General features: G+C 44.6%; 4 protein-coding genes across 4 annotated transcripts; 1 reads left to right on the top strand and 3 right to left on the bottom strand.

Moving 5' to 3' along the window:
- The first annotated feature begins 104 nt into the window (after positions 1-104).
- LOC120452539 (dynein light chain Tctex-type) lies at positions 105-966 on the top strand. Its single transcript, XM_039636806.2, has one exon. It carries the CDS (start codon positions 299-301, stop codon positions 632-634), a length of 336 nt encoding a protein of 111 aa, XP_039492740.1. The 5' UTR covers positions 105-298; the 3' UTR covers positions 635-966.
- A 130-nt stretch (positions 967-1,096) lies between these two features.
- Positions 1,097-2,692, bottom strand: LOC120452536. Its single transcript, XM_039636802.2, has 3 exons — positions 2,532-2,692; positions 1,860-2,469; positions 1,097-1,806 (listed from the first exon to the last, which is right to left on the bottom strand). The coding sequence occupies exons 1-3, from the start codon at positions 2,596-2,598 to the stop codon at positions 1,329-1,331; spliced, it is 1,155 nt and encodes a 384-aa protein (XP_039492736.2). The 5' UTR covers positions 2,599-2,692; the 3' UTR covers positions 1,097-1,328.
- A 210-nt stretch (positions 2,693-2,902) lies between these two features.
- On the bottom strand, positions 2,903-4,326 carry LOC120452164. The gene is made up of 4 exons (XM_039636266.1): positions 4,188-4,326; positions 3,365-3,920; positions 3,148-3,302; positions 2,903-3,077 (listed from the first exon to the last, which is right to left on the bottom strand). The coding sequence occupies exons 2-4, from the start codon at positions 3,801-3,803 to the stop codon at positions 2,997-2,999; spliced, it is 675 nt and encodes a 224-aa protein (XP_039492200.1). The 5' UTR covers positions 3,804-3,920; positions 4,188-4,326; the 3' UTR covers positions 2,903-2,996.
- LOC120452163 (serine/threonine-protein kinase D3) lies at positions 4,323-15,363 on the bottom strand. Its single transcript, XM_039636265.1, has 8 exons — positions 15,146-15,363; positions 9,897-10,451; positions 8,385-8,529; positions 7,891-8,028; positions 7,625-7,809; positions 5,856-6,837; positions 5,060-5,797; positions 4,323-4,992 (listed from the first exon to the last, which is right to left on the bottom strand). The coding sequence occupies exons 2-8, from the start codon at positions 10,020-10,022 to the stop codon at positions 4,796-4,798; spliced, it is 2,511 nt and encodes an 836-aa protein (XP_039492199.1). The 5' UTR covers positions 10,023-10,451; positions 15,146-15,363; the 3' UTR covers positions 4,323-4,795.
- Positions 15,364-15,811: the final 448 nt, after the last annotated feature.

A 15,811-nucleotide genomic window follows, 5' to 3' on the forward strand; every position in this document is an offset into this window, starting at 1 on the left:
ATTTTGGTTCATTGAAAAAGCTAGTGTGAAGAAACCGAAATGTGACCGTTTTTTCGATTAAATTCCGACACAGTCTGACCACATCCAGACGCCGAGAAAATACTGCCAAAATAAAACCAAAGTAGGCTTTGCACATCCCTTCGAAAAAAAGACTCCCGACATATTTTATTTCGATTGCTCAAACGCCGCCGACGAGCAGAAAAACGCGCGCACATATACAAGAACAACAATAGGAACTACAGTATAGTACATTTACTTTTTGACCAGTTGTAATTTTGACCAAATCAAACTTGCGAAAATGGATGACTCACGCGAAGAAAGCCAGTTCATTGTGGACGACGTGAGCAAGACGATTAAGGAGGCCATCGAGACGACCATCGGTGGGAACGCCTACCAGCACGACAAGGTGAACAACTGGACCGGCCAGGTGGTGGAGAACTGCCTGACGGTCCTTACCAAGGAGCAGAAGCCCTACAAGTACATTGTGACCGCCATGATCATGCAGAAGAACGGCGCAGGACTGCACACCGCCAGCTCCTGCTACTGGAACAACGACACCGACGGATCCTGCACGGTGCGCTGGGAGAACAAGACCATGTATTGCATTGTTTCGGTCTTCGGACTGGCCGTCTAGAGTGGAGGAATTGCAGGACTGGTGGCAGGACTGGAAGGGTTCGCGAGGAAGACGACCCGGGTCTGGACGTCGATAATAGCAACTAACTTATAAGGGGGAGGGATTAACAAGATTGCCGTCGTACACACACACACACACTCACACTAAACTACACAATAGGCACACACTTTGATTGGCCATCCTGCAGCAAGGACAAAATTAGTTATGAAGCACTGGAAAACAATGTTGTTTTAAAGCAATTACCAAGCAACTATTCGTTGCCAGTGTGCGCGCCTGATGTTATTCTCGATTTTCAATCTAAAAACGTAAATATAAAATGTATAAACATGTAACGTTTACTGTGGTATAAGTTAAGAATTCGAAATGGTTTTAATGGGATTCTCTTTACTTTGTGGCTAGAAAAGGCTCGTTTCCATGGCAGTTATAAGCCATTAGTACAAAATCGATAAAAATTCCCAGGGATTTGTTAAAATAATTATTTAATGGTCTTTGTCTTATTCGGCTAAAAGTGATTACATTGATTAGTTTTACCATTTCTAAAACTTCTCTTTCTTTAGAATAATAACATTCTATGAATCTTTTTTCTTTCTGGCCTTGCCCAAAATAACAAAACCAGAAGTATCTGGCTAAAATAAGTGTCGGCTCGCCTGCGTTTGTTAAATCGATGGCGGTCGTGGTGTCCTTGAATATACTCCTACTTTTTGCGCTGGAAGCGACGGCCCGACTTTAGAGGCGGAACCTTGCTGGGCAAGCGTAGGCTAAGGATGTCCGAGTTCGATTTTGGTAGAGCGTTTACAATATGGGCGTACTGCTTGATCCGAGCCTTGCTGGTGGCCAAAGCACGGGACAGGACATTAATGTCCACTTCAAACTTCTCACTGATGAGCAGGGACATAACAATAAAGTGTGTTAGGGCCTTCTCACTGCTAAAGTTGGTGCGAGTTCCCTTCTTTGCCACATTGGGATCCGCAAAACGATGACGTATATCATTTTCGATCTTCTCCGTAATACCTGAGAGTTCAACCTTCTGCATTTGACGCGAACGAAGGGAAATTAGCGACTGTAAGGCGTCCATGTAGATGATAAGCTTAATATTCAAAAAGTCCTGTTTAGATGAAATGGTTTTTTCCTGAATTGTGCCCAAGCATGTCTTTAGGTATTCCGATTTAATGCTGCAGCGAAAGGAATATTAACATTTTTGTTATTTCTGTTACTTATTACTTACGGTAGAGTCTGAACAGGAGTAGAGAATACCACCTTGGCCTCCTCTTCCAGTCGCTCGAGCAGAGAGCTTGGGATCAAATTTTCCACAGCGTAGACCTCGTCTACTTTGGTGGCCTCCTTGTTGAACTTGGGCACAATGCTGGCCAGGTACTTCTCATTGTTGATGCTTACGTCCGCCAGACTGCTGTCCTCTTCGCCTTCATTCAGCATAGTTGAATTGACCGTTTCGTCCAGATCCTGACGCATTACCTCCACGTTGACCATCATCTGTTCGCGGTTGTCCACAAAGCGGGATGCCTTGCGCCCCCCAAACTCCTTGAGCAGCTTCTTGTTGGCGTGCTCCCGGCTCATGGTGGGAGCCGTCTTCTTCTGGCGCTCCAGTGTCTTGTAAATGTGATTGGACATCAATGCCTGTTGCACTGGCACAATTTTAACTTTGTTGGTGGCTTTGTTCCTAATGCAAATGTAGGTGTCGACTTCCTCGCTATCCTGAATCTCACCCGTGTACACCTGCTCACCCGCCCATACTACAGCCCGCTTTTTGTGATCCACGGTGCTCTCTACCATGCTAAAATCTGCGTTGCCCAAAAGAGATCCATTCTGGAATTTCACTATGGATGGAGAGTGAGATTTTAGGTACTTTCCAGGTTAATGACTAAACTATAAAACTTACGAATGGTGGGCAGGTTCCCGTCCCTTTTGTGGTTGCATACGGTCTCTATTTGTATTTTATCTTCCATTGTTAGGACGATATCGTTGAATATTTCTGGCTATTAGAAACAATTCAAATGTTGCACGTGTGGAAAATAAAACAGATGGCATATGAAGGACAAAAGCTAAGTGCTGCGAGAGCCAATGCAAGACTAAATCGAATAGTCGATAAGAATCGATATATCAAAATTTTAAAAATTTCTTACGATAGCGTAGCATATAAAATTTAAAACATTTACTTACTTTTGAATATCTTTAACTAATGAATTAAGAAACCGTGGGAAAGCAATTTAATAAATAATTTTTATAAAGAGGAGGTTAGTGTTTATGAATACTACAGTATTTTCCTGCTTAAGGAAAAATAGTTTTTTATTTTAAAAAATAAAAAAATCTTTGCTCCGTATCATACTTAAACAAAGCTTATACTTTATGGACGTCTTGCAGCTTCTGGAGCAAAGGTAAATCCAGAAAATGAAACATGTTTGCTTTTCACAATTTTAACCACTTGCTGCAATATTAGAAATTCCATTATACATATGTATATAGATTTCTATCAAGGTACTAATCGTGAAACATACCATGACCAGTTTGATGAGGAAAACGGCGAATGTCAAGAAGTTGATGCTCATGATTGCCGCCTCAGGCGGAAAGTCTATTTCCGAGTCATCCAAAATACCACGTCGTCGTCTCCTCTTTCGCTCTGGTGGCTGCCACAGAACCGCAAACTGTTGCTCTAAAAATCAGAATAATTACAATGAGGCAGCACTTAAGATCTCAAAGCTTATTAAAACTGACCTATTAGCTTTAAAAGATTGTCTCGCAGGTTCTGCAACAGCTTTATTTTCTTTCCGAAAGTCAGAGTCGACTTCTTGATCCAAGTCTTCTGCATGTTCTTTAGGAACTTGAAAAATCCTTGAACGCTAGGCACACCTAGTTCTTCATCTTCGGATGGTGGCTCTGTGGTCTCCTCTTCCTCCTCGGAATCCTGACTTGCGTTTTCGGTTGAGCTGGAGGAATGTTTCCTGGACGTGGTCTCCACTTTAGGGGTCACCACTACTACATTTTGGGCTGTTGGTGCCTTGGTGGGACCGAGCAGCAGTGGATTACTGCTCATACCGAATCTCTCGCGCTGATACTCCAACCAGGCGGCACTGGGCGTACTGAAGTCATCACCCTGCTGGCTAGTCCCGGCAAGAACTGCCATTATGAAGCACTGGGCCACAAAATAATGCATCCTTTCTGTCGCAATGCTGAGGAAGAACTGTTGGAAGGCGCAGAAATTCTGGCAAAACGGGGTCCACCGTTGCAGGCCAGTGATCTTTTGATGCACATCGAGTTGAAGACACTTTTACTGCCGGTGACAAAACAGCCATGGGTAGAAAAATATTTGCAAAATGTAAAACATAAGCAATCATTTTTACTTTATACTAAAAGAGTGTTTTCTAAAGAAACAAATTTGTATAGTCAATTGAAAGTTGAAAATAAACCAAAGTTGTTATTATTAAATACAACTCTTGTTTACTTGTTTGCCTTATGTCAAAATTAAAGAATTTTAACTAAATTAAAACGTAATATAACTAAATTAGTAAACCCTTTAAATCATTATTTCCATATTCACCCGTATTCTTTTGCCCGCGACTGTAAGTAAATGCGCCAAGTGCGTTCCTAATTGTCGACCGTTGTTTATTAAGCGATATTTCTCTGCCATTCCGTTTGATTGGGTGTCTTCTTGTAACTTATGACAAACTGGATCTGAGCTTCACAGTTACGTGTGGGTTTTATTTTCACGTATGTATATTAGGTATTTGTGTATTATTCATAAGAGTTGCCTTTAGGTGGTTAACAAATTAAAGCTATCGACTAATTTTGATTCTAGAGAAAAGTTTAGCACACAGAGTCGTAAGTTGTAAGTGGTAAGTGGTAAGTGGTAAGAAGAGTTCATTCGTTTAGCGGATATCAATCGAAAAGCGAGTTAGAGAGATAGGATAAACTTATGGGCTAGGCAATAAGGTTGTCCTGCTATTTGATGTGCCGGCAGAGGTGGAACCGCATCCACTTCAGCGCCCTGTCGCTCATGGCCTCCGACTTGGGCGAGTTCCCGCAATCCGACAGCCGATGGCATCCGGCGCAGTCTGTCGGAGATCGGCGATAGCTCTCGGTGGTGGTGGCGCTGCAACTGATTACCTCGGTGGTGCCCTCGAGAATCGCCTCGGACTCACAGCCAGGTCACATGTCGCCCACGCAGTCCCAGCGCAGGTCGTCCGCCTCGTGGGTTAGGTACCGTCCGGCACCCACCTGGGTCTCCAGGTTCCGAAGGTCGCGGTACGTCTGCTTGTCCTGCAGCCAGTAGTGCAGCAGACTCTTGTCCACCGTGTACCGCTTGCGCTGCTTCACCTGCAGCAGGTTGTTGATCAGGTCGATGGCTGGGGAAATTCAGAGAAAATTCATTGATTAAGCTGGGCAATCTTGTAGCCAAAGCTCTAAACGCACCATTGGAGGAGATCTCCTTCCAGGGATTGGGTGGATACATGAAGGCCGCATTCTGGATCTGGTCGTTGATGTCCTCCTCCTCGTTGAAGGGGAATGTGCCGCTCAAGCTCACGTAGATGATGACTCCCACGCTCCACATGTCCAGAGATCGGTTGTAGCCCTTGTTACGCAGCACTTCCGGTGCCAGGTAGGCCGGAGTGCCAACCACCGAGCGCCGGAAAGACTTCTCGCCGATGATCCGGGCGTAGCCAAAGTCGCAGAGCTTCACCTGCGGGAACTCGGCGTCCGAGGAGAGCAGCACGTTCTCCGGCTTCAGATCGCAGTGGACGATGTTTTGCGAGTGCAGGTACTTCAGGGCAATCAGAATCTGGGTGATCAGGAACTTGGTAACCCGCTCACTCAGACGGCCCCTCGCATGCGACAGGATCATCTCCAGCATGTCGCCCTTGAGTTTCTCCATCACCACGAAGATACGCTCCGGAGTCTCAAACATCCGCTCCAGATTGACGACGCCGCAGTGCGAGATGTTCTGCAGGATGGCCACCTCGTTCTTCAGCTGCGCCTCCTGTTTGGTGGGGAAGCGCAGCTTGTCGATCACCTTGATGGCCACCTCTCGCTGCGTCTTTTTGTGTACTCCGCCGTAGACCACGCCAAACTGCCCGGAACCGAGGACTTCATCCGGAAAGATCTGGTACAGCTGGCCCATGTCCTGCACCTGCTCCTCCGACTCGCAGCATTCTGGAAAGGAAACAAAGCGTTCTGATGCACCGTTTACAACCATATTCGCAATACTTACGCGTATTGGTGACGTGCATGAAGGCCTGCCGGATGCTGGTCTCCCAGCTCTTGGCAATGTCGCTTCCAATTCCACTGTCCGGCGGAGGAAGTCTGACGGCCTGCTCCTCCTTGGCGCCCACCTGCGGATCCTGTCCGACGAAGTAGCTGAGATTGGGAAGGCGCAGCTCGAAGCAGTAGTTGCACTCCGGCCGGGGATCTCCGAGGTGGCTTTCGATAGACAGGAGCTCCGCCAGCGGCAGCTCCTTGTGGTACTTGCTCCCCTGTTCCGAGACGAACAGTGTGATGGTCTTGGAGTCCAGTCTCCAGTAGTATCGTTTCACTGCCTTGTCCAGCGAGGTGTAGTGCACCAGCCAGCCCTCCTTTAGGGCCTGCCCCCCGCGTTTCTTGGTGTGCTTCACGGACTGGACGATCCTCATCAGCGGGATATTGGCACTGGGCGAGGAGGAGTTGGAGGATTGGGACTGCTCCGATTGGCCATCGCTACAGGACTTGCTGGTCTCACCACCTCCGACGCTGGAATCATCGCCCAGTCCTCCATTGACCAGCTCGGGCGGTGAATTGTGGGCGTTTGTCAGGGCTTTAGGTGCTTCTCTGGGTCTTCCGGCCACTAGATTCACACCGCTCGACACGGCCGACTTGTACTTGCCATACTCGGATCCGTCGTCGCCGTCACTGTCGTCGAACTCCTCGCGGAAGAAGTTGTCCCGCTCCTTGGCTCCGGCCTGGATCTGCAGGTGGCTTAGTTGGGCTTCACCCGTGCAATCGTGGGGCACCTTGTCTATGCACTTCTTGTGCGTGTTGTACTGGCAGTCCCGGCACTGGAGGCCCTGCTTGAAGAGTCCTTTCAGCAGCTTCTTGCACAGCTGGCACACTGTGGGAATCCCGTATGTGTGCACCATGAATGTGTGCGGAATACGGAGCACCATCAGTCCGTTCCGGCTGCCCGACGAATGGGTCCTTTGATGGCGACCGGGAATATTCTGGGAATTATGGAAGCAGGTTACTTAATTAGCAAATGAAGAGGCTCTGGAGATGGATGCGCATGGGGTATTTCCTGTGGGCAGGTCTCCTTTAATAGCGTTAATTGGGCAAAACTAATTTTCATAATTTAGCTAGCTTCTCTTGAAACCTCATTCCAGGACTCTTTTTGGAAGGATTTTGGGGAACTCGTAGGATAGGGATGGTGGAAATGGCTTCAGTGTTTTGGGATATTATACTCGCTTACAGAAAAGGACTTAGAAGGAAGAAATATTTTAAATAAAACTTTTGTTGATGTATAGATAAAGAGTGCTCGAAAGCAATCGCAAATTCAAAACGAACTTTTAGGAGGACAATATGAATATGAGGAATAGGTGACTTTTTAACTGTATCCTTAATTTTCCTGACATCAGATGGTTAAAGTGGTACCCCCAGTCACAATAGAATGCAGTTTTCAAACCCCCCTACGAGTGTTCTAAATAGTTAATAAAGCGTTTAATGTGCGCAGTATAAAAAGTTTATTAGAAAAAGCGTGAAAATAATACAAATTAAAAGTGTGAGCCACTTTAAGTACAATTTGAAAAGCTCGCAGTCAGGACAAGCGGAAACTATCAACTACCACCACCCTTAAAGGACGTACACACACACAATCACACACGCACATACGCAGTATCTCACACTCACACAAACAGACACACACTGTATATGCTTAAGATAGCGAAAATAAAAGGTCCTGTCTGGCTGTCAATTCTTAATAATATCATTCATAAGGTCCGACATGCGCTTTACCAGTGAGCTGCTCGAGTCGTTCCGTCCGGTCGAGTCCTCCGTGGAGACGAGCGACTGCTGGGAGCTGCCGGACGGACTGCGGGGCGCCTGGAGCGTGAAGGAGCGCCGCGAGGTGGCGTCATTGGAGCGGTTGCAGTTGTTCGGGATTTTCACCACGCACCGCTTGTGATAGTTCTGGCCGCATCCTGTGGGCGGAATGCAAGGATACGTTTGGCGATTAGTGGAATTGTTTTGCCCCCTCTGATGTCACACTCTGATTCACATACCGTCGCACTTGAGGCCCTGCCGCACCAGGCCAAACAGCATCTCGCCGCAGAAATCACAGAAGGTCGGTCCCTTGTAGGAATGCACATTCAGGCTGTGCGGCTTGAGGGTCGGCATCTCGGAGGTCGGATACAGGATGGCTTCAGTGTGGGTAGAAGAAAAAACTTTAAAGTGGGGTCTGCTTATATGAGTGGCATAAGCAACATGAGTTAGTTTACCAAAATGGATATGATTTCTAACAGGCATTAACGAATTACTATTGAAACTTTTAGCTACATGACTTTGTTCTCTTTCGTCGGAAATGTAGTTAAACTGTAGAATCATAACCAATATAAAAGTATAACTAGTTATTATAAATAGTTATTATGCTCATCCAAGGAATATATTATAATATAATATTATAATATACATATATATGAGTGCTGTCGTCGACGAATTTTGGCCCCCCGAGTGAGTGGGTTGAATCCCAAGCCCGGCTTGCGGGCTGACTACTTACGACTGGCGGTCAGCACGATTTCCACGAGGGTCTCGTCCACCACCTCCGCTGCCGAGTTGATGATGTGCAGCACATTCGGGGTGCTGTAGTCGTGGACGAAGAGCAGAATGCGTTCCGAGAGGTATGTGAGTCCGCTGTCCGGGATCTGAAATGGCCAGCAGAACGTGGGTGTGAGCACTGTGAATGCGGTGGTGATAGTGATTGTGGCAAGGACAATGACAATGCCATGGGCATTGGCCATTGGCGTTGGCGATGTTCGGCTTCGTTTAACGCTTATTTTTGCATTGGCCGAACCATTATCATATCATATTCGTATCTTAATTGATTGCCCGATAAGATCCAGCCTGCCATATGCACGAAATTTCGTATTGATTTCAATTGATACGGACGGAACTGAACATTGTGGGCTTGTTTGCTTTCTATCTACACAGTTGCAAATACCCTTACAAATTAGAGAAAATAATGACCCATAGGTTGCTAATATTTATTGAGCCGAACCGAACAATAAACACTCCATACGAGTATATGAGCAGCCCAGAAGGAAGCTCAGTTGTGGGATGACACTAGTGGTTGGAATATTCATCGAAATCCACGAACCATTGGGTGACTAGATGAAATACCAGCTTTTCTGCAGTTAATTGATAAAATCTACTGCCAGTCATGGCGAAGACATGTACACATATGCAAGGGGCAATAAAAAGGTCCATGGGTCTTAGATCCTTCGCAAACCAAATTAACCATTCACCACTCCCGTTCTTCTGGGCAAAGTTGTACGCATTTGGAGGTGGATTTCCGGCTGGTGAGGAACCGGATGGGGACGGTGGGAGTCGTGTCTGGAGCAGCTGTCGTTTGCAATGGATGGTTATGGAACTTAGGAACGCCACCAGTTGCGGCCTGGTTAATTGAATTGGCCATGGGTAGCTGCGTCACGAGGGGCAACGGGCCATGCGGAAACGAGTACATGCCTATGTAACTTGGACTTACTTAATGAAATAAAGCAATTATTGTGCACACATACATGCATTAATCCGACCTTTCCACTTGGCTGCTAGAAACACAGTGTCCTATGACTTAATTCTGGTGTTGGATACAAAACTAATTTCTGTGGCAAAATGCTTGATCTTCGCATTGCGAAGTTACTTAGTTATTTAGTTATTTACTTCCTAGTAAGCAAGTTTTTAATTGATTATTTTTTTATTAAAAAAAATTATAGGAAAACCCACTGTAAGTGTCTTCTGTTCGAATATTCTACAATTGACATGTTTACTGGAAGCAGCTTGCATAATTAACTAAATGGCTCCAGATGTTGACCTCCTTTGGTATTTCGGTAGCTAGTACCGCAATTCGACTAATTCTTTGGTACCAAGGAATACTTTGTGATTACAGCAGCTTTAACCATTTCCAAATACGTATTTATTATGTTATATTTTATAGTTAAAGCAAATATTATGGATGCCCCTAAATCCCGCGGGCGCTAAGTGAAACTGGTTAGTGTTGTGCCCCTGGCCTCACCTTTGTGTTGATGAAATCGCAGGCCAGGTCCTTGAGCGTCTTGAGGGTCAGAGAATTGGCGGGCACACAGACCGCATCGCGGACGCTGCCGAATTGGAAAAGGAATGTGACTTCGGGACCCTCCATGATAACGGGAACGCTGCCGACGCCGCTGCCGACGCTGGCTGCGCTGCTGCCGTTGGAGGTGCTGTGGTTGCGTTGGGCCAGGATTGCAGTGGTGCGGGGTATCCCCTCGCTCACGGAGCTCCTGTCTTGTCCTCGGATCCAATAAAATTCCTCTTTTCCGCTTCGCTTGCTGTGATTTCTCGGGGCTTCCTGCCTTCAGCCCCTTCACTTGCTATTGCGAATGCCAAGGACAAACGTAAGTTTAATGCTGCTACTGCTGCTGCTCCTGCCACCGTTATCCTTATGGCTCTGGCTGCCTTCTGTTTCGGTTGCGGTTCGGAGTCGTTTGCGGTTCAAGGATTGCAGTCGGTCACGGCTCTATGTGTCCAGATGAGGTATATGCACCAGATTTGTCACCACACCACACCGCCTCTGGATCACGGAGACTAACTGCAAGGATAGTGGAGAAGGATTATACAGAAAGCCATTTCGAGTTTCACGATAAATGCTCTTTACTTAGCAACAGAAAATATTTGAGCTCGGATCACAATGCTTACTCCAAAGGGAACCTTTGTGAATAATTCGCACAGGTTCGTCACATATGTATATCGTATAAAATTTGACTATTCTTTTGCACTAAGTCACAAAAGTAAAGTTCTTAACGCACAAGTTATAGAGTATTTATTCCTAATAACAAATATATACTCGATTTCTAATTCACAGGATAAGTAACTGTGTGCGGACTATTAAGTTAGGTCATGGCAAACGTGTAGCACAGAGACAATGAGGCCATAAATAATACGGCAGTCGAATGCCCGATTCAGTGGCCATTACGTATGCCTCGATTGGCCATATGTATTCTGTCATTATATTTATATACAAAAAACTGGTTGCTAATTGCGATGAGAAAAACTAGAAAGATAAGATCGCCCTGGGAAACTTGCGCGGGGCGATTTGAATTCCTACCAATTATTTTGAAGTGCCCTTCCTGTTTGTGACCCATTTATGGAGTGTGTGTGAGGCATTAAAAAATAATTAAAAAATCATGACGGAAAATATGTGTGACGGCCGTGAAAGGAATGCCATGGGAAGTGAAAAAAGAAGGGGAGAGAGAAATTATAAGAAGTGAAGAAGAAATTGTAAAAGAAGAACAACAAAACGGGAGCCCAGAAAGCGACTCTCCGCTCTCGGCTGGCAGGCAACTTTCTAAAATTGTATCTCAGCGCTTTTTCTCCGCTTTTCTGGATTTTCGTTGATTCGTTGTTGTTTTTAAGTAGGTGTATCAGTCGAAAGTCGCAGATGGGAGCCGAGTGCGTTTTGAATTTCAATTGAAGTGCTTTTCCTGGCATCTGCTGGCGGAGCACGGAGGCTGCTTCGCTGCTTCACAATCCTCAAGTGCTTTTGTCCCAGAAAAGATACAATCGGCGAGAAATATCCGAAATTGGAGCACCAGCACACGCAAATGACGCAGCGCAGAGGCCTAAAGTCAAGGCTGAAACACGTACACACTCCGATATTAAGATACGTTATGGTATCCAAGAGATACATTCGCCATTTACATAACAACACCAGCAACAAGCTGCCCCACCGAACATCACTTAATAATTTATCCGGCAAATACACACTACTCGTGCCTGAAAGAACCTTTTCAGCGCCTTGCATCCGATGGATGCCGCTTGGACATGATGACTAAGCCCAACTCTTGCTCCTACTCTTGCTCTTGCCTCGATTTCAGCTCCTGCTGTCTATTTTATTCTATGCGCTGCAGTTCGATGTCTCTGCCATCGTCGCCGCGGCACGTTCTGAGTTTGTTAAGCCAAAAGAGCAACTGACTTGGCCAACTGACTGCCAAAGCCGCCGACGATGCCAGAGACCCAGTCCCAGTCCCAGTTCCAGTCGCAGTCGTGGTAGTCTTGGTAGTCGTGGTAGTCGTGGTAGTCGCAGTCTCAGACCCAGACACAAAACCCCATAAAGATACCCAACCCAAACCCATACCCATACCCAAGCCCAGGCCCAAACTCAAGCTGAGACCCAGTAGCCAGCGCAAAAACAACTCAAAACCCGTTTGGCGGCACTGCGGAAAATAAATTAAATAAATGAATTAATAAATAATTGAATACTTGAAATAATAACATTGATTCCGGTTTAAAGCAGTGGATAATGCATTACAAACACATTTTTACCCTTTAGCACCTTAGTTTTGATATAAGTATGTTTTATTTTAATAATCTAAATTAAATTTTCAAGAAACTTTAATGTGTTCCAACAAAAGTTTTTAAGTCTATCAAATATATACATAAACCAAGAAATAAAGTTTAGATATTTTAATGGGTAGTTAACTTGTTTATTACTTTCTTATTCAAATCTTTTTTAGTTCTTTAACATCAAATAGAAATTTTGAAAATTTGTTTTAAGTTCATTTAAGTTAAGTTGCCTTTTTGGGCAACTTCAATATTTTGTAATGAAATTTGTCAGTGTAGACAAATGTGTAGAGCAAGACAAGGCCAGAGCGCTGAAGAGCGAGATGGCAACAGAGTAAGAGAGAGAGTGAGCGGCCGAGACGTGTGTGAGTGTGAGCCATGAACCAAAGCACTCGACCCGGCATAGTCCTACTTCCCCGCCCCTGCGCCCCATTTGTTTCCCAGTTTGTTTGTTTCCTTTGTTTGTTTGTTGTAACGGCCGCACTCTCGTTCTACTCTGCACCTTCCGTACTCTTTCCCCGCATCGAGCGCGCCCACTTAGCGCCCATTTCTTCACTCGTTGTCATTGTCAAGGCTGTGCGAGAAAACTACCTGAGGGGGTGGGCTAACCTAGGTGGGGTGGTGCTGGGTCGGTGGTCTGAGGTTTGATAAGCGATTTTCCCGTTACCGTTGGACGGCCCCAGGGCCAAGGTGATTTCCTTGCATTGTGACGGTTACTGAAGTTGTGGCAAGCGTGCAGTTGTTGTTAGCGATGAAAGAAATTATGAATTTGCCTTAAAGTGGCAAGAAAATAACAAAGCAAAATATTATTAACTTTCACTAAAATCTAGTATATTTTTAGAAAATAGATATTAGTAATTTCAATGCTTCTGTATTATGGAAGATATTTTCCGATTACATTAAGTATATTAAGTATGGTTAATTAATTTCCAACTGCCTTGTGAGTTTTCTCAATTGGTGTCTTAATGATTAGACCAATAAAACAAGAAAACAGAAATATATAAATACGAATCAGTTGGAAATGCTTCTGAAACAATTAGGTCAATTTCGTGTTTCGTTACTCAAATAATATGTAAGTAGTTCGAAAATATATTTAGATTTTAAAGTGATCAATAAATAGCAGCAGCTCGTTGCCGAAAAAACGAAACAAATTTGAGTTCATTAATTGTGTTACGAACGTGTATTTGTTAATTTAAAATGTTTCTCATCGACTGTTTTGCTTAGGAAAATGAATTGCAACATTAACATTATGATATTCAAACTTCTTCAGTGTGGAATTCATAATGGTCGCTGAATAAAAAGTTGGTTGAAAGCTGAGTTTTCATGTGATTTTTATTGCCATCCCCTCGGTTATCGGTAGGTTTTTGGAGGCTGTGCGTCCTCACATGTTTATTTGTTGGAATATTCATAGAATTGGAATTCTTAGGTTCATGTGAAACAAACACAGAGCGAAGCGAAATGCAAATAGTCACAGCCGACGCAAAGTCGCGGGCTCTTTTCAGATTCTGATAAGAAAAGAAGAACGAGACGGGGCTACGGGGTGCGATAGAGAGGGGGCATCGAGTGGCATCACCATTATCATCGATAGATAATTAGCAAGGTGATAATAATTCCAAGCCGGGAGCGAAAGCGAGAACGAGATGCGCTGATGATGCCACGCCAAGTTCAAATTCCACTGTGGGATGAGCCCAAGAAAATCCCATGCAGTGCGCGAAAAAATGATCACTTCAGAGAGAGGATAAGATGGGCTCTATATTACAGAGGGGTATTACAGAAATAAACCATAAATATGAAGATTTCTGCAGTGTTTCAAAAGCGAAATGCATGTAGTTCTGAAACGTATTTCAGATATACATAGATAACACTTAAACACAAAACCTAAATTAGAACATGTAGGAGAGGAATTAAGCTCGTGTGAAATCTCTAGAGAACCAAGTAGCTGCGATAATGGTTCTAGTTTATTGAGCCTGACGCACCAGCCATATAAATACCAAGGCCAGGAACAACTCGAATGTGTTTCTGTTTGTTTTTCTAGCTCAAGTGGATGGTGGACTCCGAAATGGGAAAGGGAGTGGGAGTGAGCTTCCCCCGCCCAAAGGAGCAAATAAATATTAACGGGCGCGGGCGCAGACAAACATTTGCATTGGAGCGTGGCAGGACAATGGTACAGGTGGTCCTCAGTAAGATGAATTAACTAAGTGTTCCTATTCTCAGTTACAAAACCATACTTGTATAACACATCTTTACTGATAAATTTATCAATATACATTTAATTAGAAAGTATTTTTATTATTTTTTACACTTGGTTTCATATTATGTTATTGAAGAAATACGAAGTTAAATAATTACGTATTAAAATAGGAATTCAATCCTTTCTAAGGGTTAAGAACCATTGAACAAGACCCCGTTGCAATGATGCACGCATTTAACAAGCCGTTCTAGAAATGAATGAAGTCTCATATATGTACATACATATACTTATTTTCCCATTCGAATAGCTTGCATATCAATATCATAATTATATGTCTCGTAAGGACACGAATTCAACACAAACTACCACTCACGACCACCAACAACGACGCGTAGCAAATTAGCAACAAAAGCACTCCACTTGGGCACAGGATGATATAATAACGGGAGGGAAGCTCGGAAAACACGGAAAACTCGGGAAACTGCCAAGGAGCCGACTGTGACACTTAAATTTTAATGTTCCTCGGAAAAGTATCATTCGACTTAATTTGTTTTCAGCTGGCATCCCTCGACGACTTTGGCCGACTTTCCGTCGATTATTTTTTACACTCATTTAAGACGCTACACTTGGCGAATGTACATGCATATATAATCACATAGCGCATATATATGTATAAAGACTTGTTGAAAATGTCTTGCAATTAATTTGAATAATTAATATGCACACGGACAGGAGCTAGAATACCAACACACCTTCGATAGTGCCCCATTTCCCCGGGCGCTTTTCCTTAGAATTTTCAATATTTGTTTGCCGTTTCTGCGCGCGTGTGTGTGTGTCGTAGTATTTTCCCTTCTTCTTGCCGTTCCCTGTTTTCCTATTTGTGTGGCAGCATCGTGGACATGTCCACGTTGCGCTGTTTCTGTCGCTGAGGCCAACGAGAAAATTTCGCACGTTTGCACTTCGCCTCGACCGCCGCGCAACTGAAGCGAAATTTCCACAGGCAGCCAGCGGCGGCAATCGCAAAAAATCAGCAGCAGCGGCTGAAAAGGCAAATCCAAATGAAATTGCCGAGCTCAACTCAACTCTCGATTTGGACTCGGGTTTATGCTCTCTTTCACCCCACAAATCCCGCATAGAAATTCTCAAGCGGGAGAGCATTTGGGGGGCAGAGTGCTCCCAATTCCTAGGATGCTGATTTCAAACACCGAATCACTTGCCACATTTCTGGCGTTCTTGACGCGCTTCCTCAATTTGATTCTATTTTATTTCGGCCTCTCGATTGTTTATTTACTCTTCTCAATTTCGGCTGGGCGTTTGTTTACAATCGGCGCTGAAAGAGGTGAAAGCCATGCTCGCCAAGCTTTCCCACTTTCTCACAGGTGTCTTGAAAGCTTGAGAGTTGTAACGAAGAGAAACTG

Source organism: Drosophila santomea, chromosome 3R (assembly GCF_016746245.2).
Source record: "Drosophila santomea strain STO CAGO 1482 chromosome 3R, Prin_Dsan_1.1, whole genome shotgun sequence".
NCBI lineage: Eukaryota > Metazoa > Arthropoda > Insecta > Diptera > Drosophilidae > Drosophila > Drosophila santomea.

What these genes read in the sequence shown, in the direction of transcription:
- LOC120452536 (XM_039636802.2), bottom strand. Translation starts at nt 2,598, where the DNA reads ATGGAAGATAAAATACAAATAGAGACCGTATGCAACCACAAAAGGGAC. An exon ending in CGGGAACCTGCCCACCATTC is followed by an intron (nt 2,470 to 2,531) that starts GTAAGTTTTATA and finishes CTCCATCCATAG; the next exon opens with TGAAATTCCAGAATGGATCT. An exon ending in ACTCCTGTTCAGACTCTACC is followed by an intron (nt 1,807 to 1,859) that starts GTAAGTAATAAG and finishes CTTTCGCTGCAG; the next exon opens with CATTAAATCGGAATACCTAA.
- LOC120452163 (XM_039636265.1), bottom strand. Translation starts at nt 10,022, where the DNA reads ATGGAGGGTCCCGAAGTCACATTCCTTTTCCAATTCGGCAGCGTCCGC. An exon ending in AATCGTGCTGACCGCCAGTC is followed by an intron (nt 8,029 to 8,384) that starts GTAAGTAGTCAG and finishes CCCACACTGAAG; the next exon opens with CCATCCTGTATCCGACCTCC. An exon ending in GCAGGGCCTCAAGTGCGACG is followed by an intron (nt 7,810 to 7,890) that starts GTATGTGAATCA and finishes TTCCGCCCACAG; the next exon opens with GATGCGGCCAGAACTATCAC.
- LOC120452539 (XM_039636806.2), top strand. Translation starts at nt 299, where the DNA reads ATGGATGACTCACGCGAAGAAAGCCAGTTCATTGTGGACGACGTGAGC.
- LOC120452164 (XM_039636266.1), bottom strand. Translation starts at nt 3,803, where the DNA reads ATGCATTATTTTGTGGCCCAGTGCTTCATAATGGCAGTTCTTGCCGGG. An exon ending in CAATCTTTTAAAGCTAATAG is followed by an intron (nt 3,303 to 3,364) that starts GTCAGTTTTAAT and finishes TCTGATTTTTAG; the next exon opens with AGCAACAGTTTGCGGTTCTG. An exon ending in TCCTCATCAAACTGGTCATG is followed by an intron (nt 3,078 to 3,147) that starts GTATGTTTCACG and finishes CTAATATTGCAG; the next exon opens with CAAGTGGTTAAAATTGTGAA.